We start from the raw sequence: 19,787 nt of genomic DNA, 5'->3' as shown, positions 1-19,787 counted from the left end.
AAAGACCTCTAGGAAGAGTAAAGGAGGAGGGGTATGCTTCATGGTCAACAACGCCTGGTGCGACCCCCAGAATGTGCATGCCCTCAAATCCTTTTTGTTCTCCAGACCTGGAATATCTGGTGCTGCTGTGCAGACCCTACTGGTGCCTACGGTCTAAAGTTGGAGGGTGAGCAGCTAGAGGTCATGGTCCATATAGGTACCAATGACACAGTTATCATCACAGCGGTGTACATTCCGCCGCAGGCTGATACTGACCTGGCTCTTAAGGAACTGTACGAGACCATCAATGTGCTGGAGATCGCACACTCAGAGGCTGCATTCATCGTCGCTGGCGACTTTAATCAAGAGTCGCTGACAAAAGTCTCTCTGAAGTTTTCTTAGCACATCGAGGTGAGCACTCATGGAGATAACACACTTGGCCATTGTTACACTCCCTTCTGCAACGCTTACAAAGCTCTCCTTCGCCCAGCTTTTGGAAAATCAGGTCGCTCTTCGATCCTCTTCTGCGATGTACAAGCAAAACCTGAAACAAGAGGCGGCCATAGTTAAAACCATCCACTGTTGGTCCGACCAGTCAGCCTCCATGCTGCAGGACTGCTTCGATGACGTCGACTGGAATGTCTTCCATGATGAGGATGTCTCCGAGTTCACGGATGGGGTCAAGGGCTTCATCTGGAAGTGCATTGACAATGTTGTCCCCCAAACCAGAAATCTTGGATCAATAGTTTCATGCGAGCAACGACCTAGAGCTTACATTGCTGGAAATTAGCAGGAGCTCAAGAAAAGCAGCTACAATCTGCTCAAAGCTATCAAGGCTGTGAAACAATACAGGGACAAGATTGAGTCAAGATTCACAGCAAATTGCACTTGTGGCAAGGGTTGCATACCATTGCAGACTTCAAATGCAAACATAGTGGTGCCGCCAACATTGCGGCCTCGCTCCCAGATGAGCTCAATCGCTTGTACACTCGGTTTGATGTCACTAACTCTGAGCCTCTGAGGAAAGCCACCGCTACAACCTGCAACCTGGTCATCTGTAAGTCTGAGGTATGCAGATGTTTCCAATGAGTGGACAGTCGCAAGGCTGCGGGACCAGACGTCATCCCAGGGCGGGTCTCAGGTTGTGCGCAGCACAATTGGCAGATGTGCTTGCAGACATTTTTAATCTCTCCCTCTCCCAGTGTAGAGTGCCCTCCTGCTTCAAGTTATCCACCATTGTCCCTGTACCAAAAAGGACCAAGGTAACGTGCCGGAACGACTGGTGTCCTGAGGCACTCACCTCAATAATAAGCAAATGAGAGGCTAGTCAAGGATTTCATCTGCAGCTTGCTACCACCCAAACTGGACCCCTACAATTCGCTTACCGACAGAACCAATCGACAGACAACTCAATAGCTACTGCTCTATGTACCTTCCTTACACATCTGCTTATGTGACTTCTCCGTGGATTGTCACCTTGTCGCGGTGGAGAAGCTTGTGTGGTCCTGAGATCCCAAGAGCGATGCCATCTGGAGCTATGTTCCTGGTAGGGTCACCCATGGCGGTAAGGTCGAGGGTAAGGTCCCTGACAAAGAACAATCCAACCAAGACCTCAACGGTGGAACAGGCGGACGAAGTTACTTCGAACTCAACGTCTGTGAAGGCGGATGAAGGCTGCAACAAATCCATCAGCTCCAATCGTTGTGGTTTCCATGCCATTGGAATCAGTTGGTTGATTTGTGAAGTATCATGTGCTTCTTGGAGTGCAACATCAAGTACACATTAAACAAATACACGGACAGGCGTCTTCACTCTGTAGGCCACTTCTTCAAGTCTTTCGGCGATTGGGGGAGGGCAACAGGAGCAGGCGATGTGATGGCTGGAAGTTTCTAGTCAAGAACCGGCACGAAAGCGGTGAATACTTGATTCATCAAAGTTGCTGGTGAACGCAGCAGGCCAAGCAGCATCTATAGGAAGAGGCGCAGTCGACGTTTCAGGCCGAGACCCTTTGTCAGGACCCTTTGTCCTGACAAAGGGTCTCGGCCTGAAACGTCGACTGCGCCTCTTCCTATAGATGCTGCTTGGCCTGCTGCGTTCACCAGCAACTTTGATGTGTGTTGCTTGAATTTCCAGCATCTGCAGAATTCCTGTTGTTTGCGTTTAAAAAAAAAAAATACTTGATTCAGTCGCTTAACTTTTGGACAGAAGCAGGAAAATTGTTCGGCAGCACATCTGAACAGCCCTATTTAGGATCCACTCTGCTCACCCTGAACTGGGAAGGGGCTAGAAAAGGTGCCCTAAAAATAGTCTGCTTCACTCCATCCTGTCTGGAAAGCCGCGTCCAGAGGAATCACCATCATGCGGTCGAAAAACATCGAGAAATGAAACTATGAAATTTGGAACCTGGAATATACGAACTCTGATGGATAACCCAAGCTCAGACCGACCAGAGAGAAGAACTGCCTTTGTTGCCCAAGAACTCCAAAACTTCAACTTTGACGTTGTGAGACCCGCAGAGCTGGAGAAGGGCAACTAAAGGAAGAGCAATACACCTTTTTCTGGAAAGGACTTGATCCTGAACAATCGAGGATCCATGGAGTAGGTTTTGCCATCCGAAACAGCCTACTTCAGAAGCTGACAGAGCAATCACTAGGGATCACCGAACGTCTCATGACTCTGCGAATCCAACTTGTCAAGAACCAACATGCCACCATCATCAGCACCTATGCTCCAACTCTGGATGCTGAAGATGAAGTAAAGATGATCTTCTACGCCCAACTTGACCAAGTCCTTTCCTCTGTTCACAACAATGGCAAGATCATTCTCTTGGGAGACTTCAGTGCCAGAGTCGAGAAAGATCATAGGCTCTGGACTGAAATAATGAGCAAGGAAGGAGTTGGCAAGGTCAACGCCAGTGGAACACTCCTCTTCACCAAATGTGCTGAACACAACCTGGTGATTACAAACACCCTATTTCGCCAGAAAAACAGGCACAAAGTCTCCTGGCAGCATCCACGCTCCAAACACTGGCACCTCATCGACTGCATCATCGTACAATCTCGGGACCAACAACAGTCAATTTGCCGATGACACTACATTGATTGGCCTAATCTCAAACAATAATGAGGTGGCCTACAGGGAAGAAGTAATCTCTCTGGCACAGTGGTGTCAAGAAAACAACCTTTTCCTAAATGTCGCAAAACAAAGGATCTGGTTGTGGATTACAGGAGGAATGGAGACGGGCTAACCCCTATTGACATCAATGAATCTGGAGTTGAGAGGATAAACAGCTTTAAGTTCTTTGGCATCCACATCACTGAGGACCTCGTGGTCTGCACACACCAGCTGTGTGGTGAAAAAGACACAACAGCTCCTCTTTCACCTCAGACGGTTGAGGAAGTTTGGTATGGGCCCCCAAATCCTGCAAACTTTCTGCAGGGGCACAATCAAGAGCATCCTGACTGGCTGCATCATTGCCTGGTATGAGAACTCTACCTCCCTTAGTCACAGGATTCTGCAGAGAGTGGTGCGGACACCCAGTGCATCTGTAGCTGTGAACTTCCCATGATTCAGGACATTTACAAAAACAGGTGTGAAAAAATGGCCCGAAGGATCATTGGGGACCCGAGTCACCCGAACCACAATCTAACCATCTGGGAAACGGCACCGCAACATAAAGGCCAGGACCTACAGGCTCCGGGACAGCTTCTAACACCAGGCCATCAGACTGATTAACTCACACTGATTTGAGTGCATTTCTATGTTACATTGACTGTTCTATTTATTATAAATTATTACAAATTACTATGATTTTACATTGCACATTTAGACGGAGACGTAACATAAAGATTTTTACTCATGTATGTGAAGGATGTGAGAAATAAAGTCAATTCAATTTCACCTTTCCTTCAGCCTCCTGAAGGACATGGAGTTCATCCAGTTCCAGCTCCAACTCCTCAACGGGGGTTAATTTGCAGCTGGATGCACTTCTTGCAGTTCTTAATAGTTCCCATGTACCTCAGTTCTCTGGATCAGGAGGGACCTTGTTAAAGCTTTATGAAAGTTCATCAAACAGCTCCATCGCCTCCTTAAAAAAAATCTCAAGTTTATAAGGCAAGACTGTTCCCCCACAAAGCTATGCTGATTACCCTAATGAGTCTTAAGATTTTCCAGATGTGAGTAGATCATATCCCTAAATATGTTGTCCAATAATTTCCCTACCATCACTGTAATGCTCACCAGCCTCTAACTTCCTGGTTTGTCTCTATGTCATTTCTTAAGTTGAGGACATCATTGGATATTCTTCAGTCCTCTGGAACCTCACGTTTGTCTAACTCGGAAACAAACCTCTTACCTCTTATAATAAACTGAGATAGATCCCATTAGACATTGGGGGACATCTACTTTAATTTTCTTATTCTTGATATCAAAATGCCCTAGAATAGCAGCATACCTCCACCTGATATCACATTCATCACATTCCTTCTCCATGGTGAGTACTAATGCAAGTTTATGTCAAAAGAAAAGGACCCCAGAGACCAGACTTCAAGTGGAGATACCATTATTCAGCATGATAACATGGAGAGCCTGAAGAAGAGTGTAAGGATCTGAGTTACAGAGCAATTTTGGCATATATTTATGCTGATGAACAGGCTGATACAGGCATGCAAGTGAATCTGTTGCATAAGTAGATATATGTAACCAGGAGGAAATAGGTACACACACAAAATGCTGGTGAACGCAGCAGGCCAGGCAGCATCTATAGGAAGAGGTACAGTCGACGTTTCAGGCCGAGGCCCTTCGTCAGGACTAACTGAAAGAAGAGATAGTAAGAGATTTGAGAGGAGGAGGGGGAGGGGGAGATCCGAAATGATAGGAGAAGACAGGAGAGGGATCTCTTAATCAATTTATTCAAATCTCTTACTATCTCTTCTTTCAGTTAGTCCTGACGAAGGGTCTCGACCCGAATCGTCGACTGTACCTCTTCCTGTGGATGCTGCCTGGCCTGCTGCATTCCACCAGCATTTTGTGTGTGTTGCTTGAATTTCTAACATCTGCAGATTTCTTCGTGTTTGCAAATAGGTACATCTGTAGCACAAGGTATTTTTAATTATAGAACAGGCAAGTGACTAAATCAAAGGAGTGCGTGTTCCTCTTTTCTGCACTCAGTGCTGCATCCTGATTATGAAGGATTCTCTGTAACTCTAAGCTTAGGATACTGGGTTACAAAGTTCAAATAGAAAAACGCAAGTTAGCGATTTAGCACATTAACCCTTTTGCTGACCCTTCTTCTACAGTTTAGTACCTAGTACATTGTTTTGTACCTTGACTGCTTACTCTAGCTCCAAGCATAATTTCCTTCTTTTGTCCTTGAGGTAAATAAATACACATATGAATAAATAAATGTATATCCAATAATTATATTGAATTTTCTACACCTACTCACCAAAAGACATTTCATGGTCCATTTTAGCCCTCCTGATTCCTTGTTTAACCTCTTGTTTTCTTAAATTCTTCAAAGGCCTGCCTGACTTTAGCTTCTGAAACCTTGCATATGCTTTTACTTTTTGACTGCATCTACAAGATTTATTTTCTTCCATCAATAAAGGACCTTGTCATCCTTCTCTTTCTTCTTCACAGGACCACGTTGGTCCTGAATTTTGATCTGCTGTCCTTTAAATTATTCCCACATCTCAGATGTGGACTTCCCCAATTACCACCACTACCAGTCTAGTCTCCCCACCTCCTATCTAATACTATTGTAATTATTCTTTCCCCAGTTTAGCACCTTCCACTGAGGTCAGACAGCTGTAGCTAAGCAAAAGATTTCCAGTGGCTTCCGTGCGACTTCCACAGAAAGGAAGCTTTCATAACTGTTTTGCTTTGTTGAGATAAGGTCTGATGAACCTAACAGTGAATGACTACAGCAAAAGGTGGAGTCAGTGTTCTTGTCTTATCAACGCAATAAAATAGACAACTTCAGCGGAGTACGTTGGCTTGATTATTAATGGCAGAAGCATATTCAACTGCTTGAGAATGTCAGCATTTTCTGATTTTTGATTAAAATCGTATTTCTTTTTCTCATTTAGAATATGCAGTGCATTCAGAAGAGATTTATGAATTAGAGTTAAATGCTGAGTGTAAGGCATCTCATTTACAAAAAGTACAAATTCAAGTTAATGATGCAAGAATACTGAATCAGAGACTACGTGAAGAAATTAATTTAGTAAAAAAACTTGAAGATCATCTAAAGGAAAAGCTGGATTTGGAAAAGAAGACCATTGATGATATTGTACCAAGTCAAAATGAGGTATTTAATACAAATATGCAGCCAACTTGAAAGTGGTGAAATGAACCTAATGTTGCATATATGTAAGATACTGTATTTTGTACTTTTATTTCAAAGAATACAGGAGGGTTTGTATAAAAGGATTATTTTAGTGGGGGGAAATATAAGTTTACCTGCGGGCTGTTTAAAGTAAAGGGAATTGTGTGTACAATAGTCAAATGAGCGCTGTGAGTGTCATAATTAATGTGATGTTTGATTTGATATTTTTAAGCAACATGTACAAACACTACTTTCTTAGCTTAACATCTGTATTTTGTTCATTTCATTTGTTACGGAATTTTCTGCTATTATTTAATCACAGTTAATGCCCAGAAGGCTGCCTGTGCTCTGAGGAGGGGAAAAGAAAAGGTTTCCTTTATTCCCCTCTGCTACTTGAATTAAGTCTTCATTCACACAGTAGAGGGGTAAAGATGAGAATCTAGTATATGGTCTCTGATATTATCGAACAGTTTTTTTAAAATTTTGCAGCCAAAGGGCAGCTCCCTTTTAGTGTTTTAACAACTGTTGAGCAGGGCAAAGAATGATGAATGCACACTTGCATCAGTATAAAGAGTAGGCAGGCAGAAAGCTGCATTATACCTTAGTTTAGATTTTAGATTAAAATGTAGTGTGGGGCATGCTTAGTCTGCTGTGCGTCTGTTTTCAAGTATAGTTGTTTGTAATACTCCCTTGCTTCCTTTAAGAGACTGAATGCATGGCTTAGAACCACATCAACCCTGGTGAAAGTCACTTGTTCAGAAAAGTAGGGCAAGTTCCCTTGAACTTGATTTTATTCAGCATTGAACTTCTCCTGTCAAATAGATATTAATGTTGAGTAGCAGACTTCATGGACCAAATGGCCTAATTCTGCTCCAATATCTTATAGTCATATGGTGATATTTTACCTGTAGATATGGGTTTATTGAAAGAGATAGAAACTTCGTGTTTTTGCGGATAATCTCATATTGTATTGTAAATAAACTGTTTATTTATACCCTTTAGTTGACAGAGGTCTTCAGTAAAGTTTTTTCGGACCTTAATAAAGTGCACCAGGAGTTTGATGATGCTACTGCCAAAGCACAGTTTGAAGAAAATGCAATGCATACAGAAATTCTCTCAATAGAGAACAAAACTGCACAGCTCAGGTAAGAATATTGTAATACTATTCAAAGGGTTCTAAGGGAATTGAAATTTCAAAATACACCACCATAATGTTATTTACTGATCATGTTACCTTGCATCGTAGTCCATTGGGTCTATGCCAGCTCTCAGGACAATTTCATCCCCCTGCAACTTATTCAAAGTAAATTTATTATCAAAGTACACATATGCAACCCTGAGATTCATTTCCTTGCAGGCATACTCAGTAAATCCAAGATTCATAGCGGAATCAGTGAAAGATCACACCCAACAGGCAGGCAAACAACCAGTATGCAAAAGACAGCAAACTGTGCAAATAAGAAAGAAAAAAAAGAAATAATAATACTATATAAATAAATAAACAATAGATATTGAGAACAAAAGCAGAGGAGTTCTTGAGGATGTCCTTAGGGGTGAAAACAGTCCAGTAATGGGGCAAGTGAAGTTCAGTGAAGTTATCCTCCCTGGTTCAACAGCCTGGTGGTTGAGGGGTAATAACTGTTACCGAATGCGCTGGAGTGAGTTCTGAGACTCCTGTACCTTCCTCCTGATGGCAGCAGCAAGCTGAGAGCATGAGCTGGATGGTGGAGGTTCCTGATAATGGATCTTGCCTTTCTATGACAGTACTCCATTTAAGGGCATTGGTGTTTCCCTACCAGGTTGTGATACAACCAATCAATATACTCTCCAGCACACATCTATAGAAATTTGTCGAAGTTTTATTTGTTATGCCGAATCTTCACAAACTTCTAAGGAAGTAAAAGTGCAGCAGTGCTTTCTTCACTTGTGTGCTGGACCCAGGACAGGTCCTGCAAATGATAACATTGAGGAATTTGAAGTCACTGACCCTCTCCACCTCTGATCCCCCAGTGACGATTGGTTCATGGACCTCTGGTTTCCTCATATGCCCATCAACTTCACCCCAACTCTCCTACCATTCACCTACACTTGGATTGTGAGAAGAAGTTGGGATACAAGGATGCAAAATAAATCTGTTTTCTATAATTGCTAAAATTAATACCTTAAAGAGAAATCATTTTATTAAAAGTGATTCCTAATCTGGTGTCCTGCCAAGTGTGCATTGCCTATCAACATTAGCCTTACATCAGCTGGTCTCTTTTTTTTTCTATTTTGCTTATTGCATTTGTCAGTCATGACTTCCTGTTTATGAAACATTGATCGTTTTGATTGATTGCGTTACAATTTTCTCAATGTTCTGTTATTGCCTCTGTGATAATGGATCTTGATATATTCCCTATCACAAATGTTATGATAAATATCCTGTTCTTTGTCTTGCCCTTTCCTTGAAAGAAAGCATTACATTTGCAACTTCCCAAACCACTGAGCCCTTTTCAAAGTTACAGAATTTTGAGAATTCACAACTAATATCTCCATTATTTATTTTAAGATATCAGGGTACAGGCTATTAGATCCAGGTCGTTTGTCAGTTTTAATCCAAGCAGTTTCCCTTTACCTATTGTTGAGTCATAATTGTTTTTAATTCCTTTTTCTCCTTTTGGCCCCATGTTTTCTATTACTAGGATGCTTCTAGATTCTTCTGCCAGAAAGACAGATAAAGATGTAGTCGCAGTCTTTGTCACTTCCATAAATTGCATTATTAATTCTCCATGCTTTACATCCAAGAAATCAATGTTTATCTCAGCTACTCTTGTAGAAGCTTTTACTGTATATGTTTTTATATTTCTTGTTAGCTTGCTCTCAAAACCTATTTTATTCCTCTTTTATTTAGGATTGTAGAGTCCATACAACACAGAAGCTAGCCCTTTGGTCAAACCGGCCCACGCTGACCAAGATGCCGATCCAAGCTAGTTCCGATAGCAGCATTTGGTCCATAACTTTATGATTTTTTCATATCTATGTACCTGTCCAATTGCCTTTTAGAAGTTGTTATTGTACCTGTATTAACCACTTCCTCTGGCAGCGCATTCCACATACATACCACCCTCTGTGTAAAAACAAAAACACAAAATACTCTGCAGATGCTGGGGTCAAAGCAACACTCACAACACGCTGGAGGAACTCAGCAGGCTTCCTCCACCTTCTTTATAGGGCTTCTGCCCCTTCCCTGTTCAGTCCTGACGAAGGGTTCCGGCCCGAAACGTTGACTGATCATTTCCACAGATGCTGCCCGACCTGCGGAGTTCCTCCAGCGTGTTGTGAGTGTAAAGACAAAAGTTGTCCGTCAATTCCAACTAAGTCTTTCTCCTTTCACCTTAAACCAATGCCCTTGAGTTCATGATTCCCCAGCTCTAGAAAAAGCTGAATACATTTACTCTATCTATGCCCTTCATGATTTTATGCATATTTATAAGATCACCTATCAGCCTTCCATATTACAAGGAAAAAAACTGAGCCTGCCCAGCCTCTTCCTTAAGCTCACCCCCTTTTACTCAGAGCCAGTGTGGATAACTTCATTCACCTCACACGGAACTGATTCCACAACCTATTGACTCATCTTGCAAGGACTGTTCTCAGTAATAATTATTTTTTAAATTTGCATTGTTTGTCATCGTTTGTGTGTAGTTTTTCATTGATTCTATTATATTTCTTTGTCCACTGTGAATGCCTGAAGAAAATGAATCTCTGTAGTATATGGTAACATACAGTGGTATGCAAAAGTTTGGGCACCCCTGGTCAAAATTTCTGTTACTGTGAATAGTTAAGTGAGTAGGGGGTGTATGGGGTGTCAGGGAGGGGTAGCACTTCTGGTGGGGGAACATGTCATGTCCTTTTCAGGTGGTTTGTCCACCTTTGGTCCCCACCTGGCACTCAGCTCTCACCTGTGCTCCCCGTAGCTGTTTGCATGCGACAGCAGCCACACCCTGGGCAATGTCTTCGACAAGCTGACTAAACTAGGTGTGGGTAGCTGACGGGTCTCAAACCCATAGTGGGATAGGGAGTTGTCTATCCCAGCGTGTGAAGACAGACTCTAGCGGATTGAGCGGATGAGACCAAAGGAAGGTCCAATGGTCAAGAAGGCAGTCTCCGCAAGCGTCATTGAATGCGTAGAGCACGATAAGAAACAGAAGATGTCCTGGTTATCCACTGCACCTAGTCCCATCTCCAGCTGTCTCGACTCTTGTCTTGCCACTTGGTCCAGATGGGAATTGGGAAGAGTGAATGAGGCTGACGCTGTGCAACTCTCCCTCACTTAAATCCAAATCAAGCACTAGTCTTAACACCATCAACCGCCAGCTGGTGGCATAGTGGCATCAGCACTGCACTTCAGGGTGAGAGGCCCTGAGTTCGAATCTGGCTGGCTCCTGTGCACGCTCTCCATTTGTGCTGGGTTGAGCGTCAAGCTAGCAACTCAACCTCGTAAAAACTATGAATGGTGTCGAGGTCTTCATCGATGACGATGGATGAACCTTCTAAGTGAGTAGAAGATGAACTGATCTCCAAAAGTCATAAAGTTAAAGATGAAACTTTCCTTTCAACATTTTAAGCAAGATTAGTGTATTATTTTTGTTCTGTACAATTTTAGAGTGGGGAAAAAAACGAAAGGAGCACCATGCAAAAGTTTGGGCACCCCAAGAGATTTGAGCTCTGAGGTAACTTTTGCCAAGGTCTCAGACCTTAATTAGCTTGTTAGGGCTATGGCTTGTTCACAGTCATCGTCAGGAAAGATCAGGTGATGCAAATTTCAAAGCTTTATAAATACCCTGACTCCTCAAACCTTGTCCCAACAATCAGCAGCCATGGGCTCCTCTAAGCAGCTGCCTAGCACTCTGAAAATTAAAATAAATGATGCCCATAAAGCAGGAGAAGGCTATAAGAAGATAGCAAAGCGTTTTCAGGTAGCCGTTTCCTCAGTTTGTAATGTAATTAAGAAATGATAGTTAACAGGAACAGTGGAGGTCAAGTTGAGGTCTGGAAGACCAAGAAATGCTTGTAGGATAGCTAGAAAGGCAAATTGAAACTCCTGTTTGACTTCAAAAGACCTTCAAGAAGATTTAGCAGGCTCTGGAGTGGTGGTGCACTGTTCTACTGTGCAGTGACACCTGCACAAATATGACCTTCATGGAAGAGTCATCAGAAGAAAACCTTTCCTGTGTCCTCACCACAAAATTCAGCGTAGAAGTTTGCAAAGGAACATCTAAACAAGCCTGATGCATTTTGGAAACAAGTCCTGTGGACTGATGAAGTTAAAATAGAACTTTTTGGAAGCAATGAGCAAAGGTATGTTTGGAGAAAAATGGGTGCAGAATTTCATGAAAAGAACACCTCTCCGATTGTTAAGCAGGGGGTGGATCAAACATGCTTTGGGTTTGTGTTGCAGCCAGTGGCACGGGGAATATTTCACTGGTAGAGGGAAGAGTGAATTCAATGAAATACCAGCAAATTCTGGAAGCAAACATTACACCGTCTGTAAAATAGCTGAAGGTGAAAAGAGGATGGCTTCTACAACAGGATAATGATCCTAAACACACCTCAAAATCCACAATGCACTTTTGCCATGACCCTCGCAGTCCCCCGACCTAAACATCATCCAAAATCTGTGGATAGACCTCAAAAGAGAAGTGCATGCAAGACAGCCCAAGAATCTCACAGAACTAGAAGCCTTTTGCAAGGAAGAATGGGCGAAAATCCCCAAACAAGAATTGAAAGACTCTTAGCTGGCTACAGAAAGCGTTTACAAGCTGTGATACTTGCCAAAGGGGGTGTTACTAAGTACTGACCATGTAGGGTGCCCAGACCTTTGCTTCGGGCCCTTTTACTTTTTTGTTATTTTGAAACTGTAAAAGATAGAAATAAGAAAGTAATCTTGCTTAAAATATTAAAGAAATGTGTCATCTTTAACTCTTTAACTTTTTAATCACACATTTAATTCCACGTCCCATTCCCATTCTGATATGTCTATCCACGGCCTTCTCTACTGTAAAGGTGAAGCCACACTCAGGTTGAAGGAACAACACATTATATTCCATCTGGGTAGCCTCCAACCTGATGGCATGAACATTGATTTCTCAAACTTCCGCTAATGCCCCAACTCCGCCTTGTACCCCATCCGTTATTTATTTATATACACACATTCTTTTTCTTTCTCTCCTTTTTCTCCCTCTGTCCCCCTCACTATACCCCTTGCCCATCCTCTGGTTCCCCCCCCCTTTTCTTTTTCCCTGGGCCTCCTGTCCCATGATCCTCTCATATCCCTTTTGCCAATCAACTGTCCAGCTCTTGGCTCCATCCCTCCCCCTCCTGTCTTCTCCTATCATTTTGGATCTCCCCCTCCCCCACTCACTTTCAAATCTCTTACTAGCTCTTCCTTTCAGTTAGTCCTGACGAAGGGTTTCGGCCCGAAACGTCGACTGTGCCTCTCCCTAGAGATGCTGCTGCATTCACCAGCAAATTCCAGCATCTGCAGATTTCCTCATGTTTTTATCTTTGACTTTATGCCTTTCGGAAATCAGGTCATCTTTTACTGGCTTTACTATTCAGAGTAACAGAAATTTTGACCAGGGTGCCCAAACTTTTGCATGCCACTGTATACTGTACATGCTTTGAAAATAAATTTATTTTGAACTTGAACTCAATTCATGACAATACCTTCGTATGTCTTTTCTGCACTCTTTACAGTTTAAAAAGATGTTCCCTATAGAAGGGTGATCAAAACTGAACATGATACTTCAAGTGTAGCCTCACCAGCATTTTGTACAACTACCCTATGATATGTCTCTAGTATTTGCCACTGCTTATTTACCATCTTACATTTAATTGGAATTTAAGAGCATTGAAATGTTTCTATTGACACTGATGCTTTGGAGTGTGGTTGATGAAGATAATAGATCAGATTATCACTGGTCAGACTAGGAGTTATGCGTGCCTGTCATGATTTGAATGATCTGGACATCTTTGCACTCCTTTGCTTGGATGACAATATAACCTGCCAGTTCCTAAATTGGGGCAAATTACACAATGTATTATGTTTGTCCTCCTGATGTCATTTGTGTCTGCACAGATTCAGATGTCAATCTCCAAGCCATTACCCAGTCATTCACTGAAGCATGTGAGACGATGGCACCTACGATGGATCTTATCAAAAGCCTTTTGAAAATTAAAAAAATACCACATCCACTGGCTCCCAGTTGTTGAGGCTGACCTCCTATCTTTAGCTTCTCTCATTGGCTTTGTTAGAACACTGACCCACCATCTTAAAACTGTAGGGTATACTTTTTTGTAAAATATTATGAATATTGCAGTGATAAACTCTGCATGCAGACTTATTTTATGTCTTTGCACTGTACTTGTTACCACAACACAACAAATTTCACTTCATATAAATCAGTGACAATAAATCTGATTCTGATGCATTTTGAGCTGAATGGTTTCTTAAGAGCATAAGACTTAGAAGCAGAATTAGGCAACACACAAAATGCTGGAGGAACTCAGCAGGCTAGGCACCATCTATGGAAAAGAGTACAGTTGGCGTTTCAGGCTGAGACCCTTCAGCAGGACTGGAGAAAAACAATGAGGAGTCAGAGTGAGAAGGTGGGGGTAGGGAAGGAAGAAACACAAGGTGATATGTGAAACTAGGAGGGGTGAAAAGAGCTGGGAAGTTGATTGGTGAAAGAAATACAAGGCTGGAGAAGGGGAAATTTAATAGAAGAGGGCAGGAGGGCATGGAGGAAAGAAAAAGGGGGAGGAACACTAGAACACACAGGCAAAGAGATAAGGTGAGAGAGGGAAAAGGGGAATAGGAATAGAGGAAGGGGGCATTACAAGAAGTTCGAGAAATCGATGTTTGTGCCATCAGGTTGGAGGCTACAGAGCTGGAATATAAGGTGGGACACATGCAAGTACCCCTGGTGGCACTGGATGGGAGATCCCCTGAGTAAATCAGGTCAGTAATGGTGTGGGTGATGGTCAGCCATGGGTACTCACATGGGTCCCAGCTATGTCTGCCTTTATGTTAGCTACATGTAACAGTCCATGTCCTAAGCCTACACTGATGTCACTGCCCCACTTTTCCTATGCTACTTTGACGGCTGCATTGGTGCTGCTTCCTGCATGCATGCTGAGATCGTCAACTTCATCAACTTTGCCTCCAACTTCTACCTTGCCCTCAAATTTACCTGGTTCATTTCTGACAGCTCCCTCCCTGTTTTCGAGCTCTCCATCTCTATCTCTGGAACGGCTCATCCACTGATGTCTATTATAAACCCATAGACTCTCACATCAATCATATTTCCCCATATTTTGTGTTTCAGTGCTTAATTTTGTTCTGTGAGCAACGCAGGGAAATCTTTGACAAACCTCTATAAATGCACCGTGGAGAATATACTGATTGGTTGCATCACAGCCTGGTATGGAAATAGAATTACCCTTGAATGGAAAAGCTTACAAGAAGCCTAGTCCTTCATGGGTAAAGTCCATCCCACCTCTGAGCACGCAACAAGCACTATCACAGGAAAGCAGCATCCATCATCAAAGACCTCACTATCCAGTCCATGCTCTCTTCCTACTGCTGCTGTCTGTAAAGAGGTACAGGAGCTACAGGAGCCTTACGTCCCACACCATCAGTTTCAGGAGCAGTTATTACTTCTCAGCCATCAGGCTCTTGAACCAAGATGGAGAACTTCCCTCTCCCCATCACTGAACTGATTCCTCAAGCTATGGACTCACTTTCAAGGACTCTACAGTTTTCTGCATGGCTTTGGCTGAGGCAAATCATGTCTTACTAACTTGTTTTTGACGAGGGTCCGTGATCTGTGGATGTCGTCTACATGGATTTTAGTGAGATGCTTAACAAGGTCCCTCATGGGAGGTTCTTCCAGATTAAGATGCATAGGAGCCATGATGTTTGGGTTCAGCACTGGCTTGCCCATAGAAGATAAAGGGTAGTGGTCAAAGGGATGTATTCTAGCTGGAGGTCTCTCATTAGTGGTGTTCCACAAGGATCTGTAGTAGGACCTCTGCTGTTTGTGATGTATGTAAATGACCTGGATGAAAATGTAGATGGGTGAATTAGTAAGTTTGTAGATGATACAAAAATTGGTGGTGTTGTGCATAGAAGACTGGCAAAGAATACAACGGAATATATAGATCAGTTGCAGATAAGGTTGGAGAAATGGCAGGTGAAGTTTAACCTGGCAAAATGTAAAGTGTTGCACCTTGGTAGGTCAATTGCAAAGAGAAAGTATGCAGTTAAAGGCAAGATCCATTGCAGAGTAGGTGAGCAGATAGATCTTTGGGTCCATTTTCTTCACTCCTGAAGGTGGCTACAGAGGTTGAAAGGTTGGTTTAGTAGACATGTGGCTTGTTTGCCTTTATAAGATGAGGCACTGAGTTCAAAAGTCAAGAGGCTACGTTGTAGATTTATAAAATTCACAGTTTGGCTGCACCTGCAGTATTGCCTACAGATCTGGTTGCCCCATTATAGGAAAGGTGTCGAGGCTTGATACTGCTTGGATTAGAGGGTATGTCCCTCTCTAGAGGATGAGGGGTTGGACAAACCTGGGTTCTTTCTTCTGGAGCAGCAGAGGCTGTGGAGATCTGATAGAGGTTCATAAGATTATGAGAGACGTCGATAGTGTAGACAGACAGTATCTATTTCCCAGGGTTGAAGTTTCTAATTCCAGAGGGCATGCATTTAAGGTGAGGGCGTAATTTCAAAAGAGATGTGAGGGCAAGTTTTTTTTAAATACAGAGTGGTGGATGCCTGAAATGTGCTGCTTGGGGTGTGGTAGAAGAGGGAGAAACTTTAGAGTATTTTAAGAGACATTTAGATAGGCAAATGGATGTCAGAAAAATGGAAGGATATTGCATTGTGTAGGCAGAAGAAATTAGTTACCCATTTGATTACTAATTTAATTGATTCAGCACAACATAATGGGCTGAAGGGCCTATTCCTGTGCTGTACTGTTCAATGATCTATCTTCTAACTCATGTTCCAAATATTTATTAATTAATTATTTTCTCTTTTTTACTTTTTTGTACTTGCACAATTTGTCATCTTTTACACTTTGGTTGTTTGTCCATCGTTGTGTGCAGTTTTTCATTGATTCTATTGAATTTCTTTATGTTAACTGTGAATGCCCACAAGAAAATTAATCTCAGGGTAGTATATGGGGAAATATATGTACTTTGATAATAAATTTACTTTGAACTTTGAAATCTTGCATTTATTTATCATTCTGTTTAGTTTCTTGGAAAACATGATCAAAGTTAGGAATTTTTTTGATAAAGTTTTACTATGATTTCATTGTAATGTATAAAAGGACAATAATAATCAAATATCGTTGTAACACAACAGCAGTTGGAAGGCAAGTCATATTCGAACTAATTGCACCAGCACATTTGATTTTTGTAGAGCGGATTATTGTCTTTTGAACTTGTCTGAATTATAAACTCTTCTCGGGCTTCCACCCGGGTACAGGGATCGATCTTAGCTGGCGTTTCGATGACAAAACCTGCCATCTTCATCAGGGATGATGCCTGGGCATGTCTGGTCTGGTGGTATATATACCCCTGTCATCCATCCATCTTTATTGGTTAGTCCTCATCCAATCAGGCTTCTGCTCTGCCACCTTGTTTACAATTGAATTCCAATTTTTACTGAGAACGAGACCGTTGTCTTTATTAAAATTCTTTTTCTCTAATTTTATTTCAATAGGCTGCTTTGCCAGGTGGTCCTAAAAGCCACTGGCACAACACAGTAGATTTGTGCCGTCAAAGTCAATCCTATGGCCGTTACAGGTGCACCTCCTGTGCTCCTTGATGCAGGTTTCAATCATGCATCCCACCTGGCAGATATACGCTGCTCCACATTCACAGGGAATCCCATAAATGCCAACCGTCCTGAGTCTTTGACCTGCATAAGCCATAACTTGAGCTCCCTTTGGGGCTTATGGATGGTATTTCTTCAGGATCCTGGCAATCTTTCCAGAAACCGTGGATATATAGAGATGACAGGCAGTAATGACAGGTCCCTCCTCGTTGTTAGGTTTCCTGGCTTTTCCGTCGGGCCTTTTAAAGGCCTAATTGATCACCTTGTAGCCATTCTGTAGGAACGTCATGCATTATTGTCTTATTTCCTCGTGAAGTTTCTCCAGGTCCGAAATAGTTTTTGCACAGTTAATCAAAGTAGAAAGAACCACTCTACATTGGGAGGTGTGATGGTGGCTGCTATTGTGGTACAAGTCTGTGTGGGTGGGTTACTGAGAGATACTATGTCCAAGGCTACCATCGTATTAGAATGTCCAGGAACTGATGACATTGGAGTACCCAGGACAGCTGGCGTTTACAGGATTCCCTGTGAATGTGGAGCAGTGTATAGTGGCCAGACAGAACACACGGTGGAAACCCGCATAAAGGAGAATAAGAGGTGTATTTGTTTGGGTTACCTGGAGAAATCGGCGGTAGAAGCACATTTTATTTGCAATGGCCATAGGATTGACTTGGACATCACAAAACTACTGTGCTGTGCCAATGGCTTTTGGGAATACCTGATGAAGGAAGCAGTTGAAGTAAAACTAAAGAATGTATATTTTGTGCGGTTGTAGTTTGCTGATATTCTATATGTGTTCTTTGTCTTGTGTGTGCAGGGCTGGACCTTGGGCCACAGTGTTGCCTCAGAGGGACAGTGGAGGAGGTGTGCTCCATCCCCATTGTTCGCTCAGCAGGGGACAAACTCTATTGTGGTCAACTGTTAATTGATGGCATGAGTTTTGGACTCTTTGACTGTGCAATTGTGATATCATTTGTGCTGGCTGTCCTCTGTGTACTTGGTGCTGTGTGTGTGACTGTTGATACTGTGCGTTTTGCCCCTTAATCCCAGCTGTTTCGTTTGGCTATATTCCTAAGACCATAAGATATAGGAGCTAAATTAGGCCATTTGGCCCATTGAGTCTGCTCTGCCATTTCATTATGGCTTATCCCATTTTTCCTCTCAGTCCCAGTCAGCTGCCTTCTCCTGCCATGAATGGGCAACCATTCATGCCCTGACCAATCATTAAGCCATTAACCTCTGCCTTAAATATACATAAAGACTTGGCCTCCACAGCTGCCTGTGGCAACAAATTCCATAGATTTACCAGTCTCTGGCCAAAGAAATTTCTCCTCATCCCCATTCTAAAAGGGCACCCCTGTATTCTGAGGCTGTGTCCTCTGGTCTTAGACTCTCCTGAATACTCATGTATGGTTAACTGTCAATTAAACTTGAATTGAATTGAAATGAAATGAAGAATTGTTTGCTAAATAGTTTCATATATCCGTCTAGCTAGCTGTTAGTTATACAAAAGGCAGCAAGCCAAAGATCCTTTCTACTGAAAATATAACTAAAACTTTAATATATTACAAACATACTAGTAAAGATACATGTATCCAATTATTTTTGTCATATATATGGATGACAGTTATTATTTAATATTAGTCTGAACAAATATATATTTTATCATTTACACAAAATTCTGGAGGATCTCGGCAGGTCAGGCAGCATCTATGGAGAAGAGTACAGTTGGCGTTTCAGGCCAAGACCCGTCATCAGGTCTCAGAGTACAGTTGACATTTTGGGCCTAGACCCTTCATCAGGACTGAGTTTTGCTGGGCCTGCTGAATTCCTCCAGCATTTTGTGTGTGTTACTTGAATTTCCAGCATCTGCAGATTTTCTCTTGTGATATTTAGAATTTAATTGTTTTGCTCTGTGCACTACACAAAAACATCTGCGCTAAAACCTCTGAACAGAAATATGTGCAGGATAGAAATAGCTTTATATAAGCTTCAGAACTGTTTTGTAACACATCATCTTTCTATTTAAAGCAAGGACATAATCACAGCCAAAATGGTATTTGAAATATATACTACTCAAGAACAAAAAATTCAGGATCAGATTGTAGAAGCAGAAAAGTCACATAAAAGACTTACCGATGAATTGGTTGATTTGGAATTTCAGAAGAATATAAAGAAAGACAATGCAAGTATTTAATTTGTTTTTTTTAAATCTCTGAGTGTATGCTTCTATTGAGTAGTGTGCCCATGATTTATATGCTCTGGAATATGTGAGGAATTGTTTGGGGAAAGTAATTTTGAGAATTTTTAACTAATATGTTAACTCTAAAGTGACAAGGTTTGAAAATATAAAAAATGTCTTATAAAATCTGAAATAAAGAACCCTGAGCAAAATAACGGCTGGGAATTTGCTTGAGTATATTTCAAATCTGAAACTGTAACTTAATTAGAGGTGTGATGGAAATTGACAAGTGAGTGTTTTATAAGATATTGGACTGACTGCAGGCCAGACATTGATAATGAAAGAGGAATTGAGTCTTTTTACGTACTATGTGGTTGATCATGTATCACTGCCTAGAAATTTAAGCTTTT

General features: G+C 42.0%; 1 protein-coding gene across 1 annotated transcript in view; it reads left to right on the top strand.

Annotated features, from left to right (window-relative positions):
* LOC134342938 (coiled-coil domain-containing protein 178) overlaps window positions 1–19,787 on the top strand; it is a 361,847-nt gene that overhangs the window by 47,194 nt on the left and 294,866 nt on the right. Inside the window, exons 7-9 of the mRNA XM_063041651.1 lie at window positions 6,069–6,289; window positions 7,310–7,452; window positions 19,227–19,380. Of these exons, the coding sequence (XP_062897721.1) occupies window positions 6,069–6,289; window positions 7,310–7,452; window positions 19,227–19,380 (518 nt within the window). The remainder of the gene's footprint in view (window positions 1–6,068; window positions 6,290–7,309; window positions 7,453–19,226; window positions 19,381–19,787) is intronic.

Source organism: Mobula hypostoma, chromosome 1 (genome assembly GCF_963921235.1).
Source record: "Mobula hypostoma chromosome 1, sMobHyp1.1, whole genome shotgun sequence".
NCBI lineage: Eukaryota > Metazoa > Chordata > Chondrichthyes > Myliobatiformes > Myliobatidae > Mobula > Mobula hypostoma.
The sequence above is the reverse complement of the archived record's forward strand: the minus strand, read 5'-3'. Positions and strand labels throughout refer to the sequence as shown.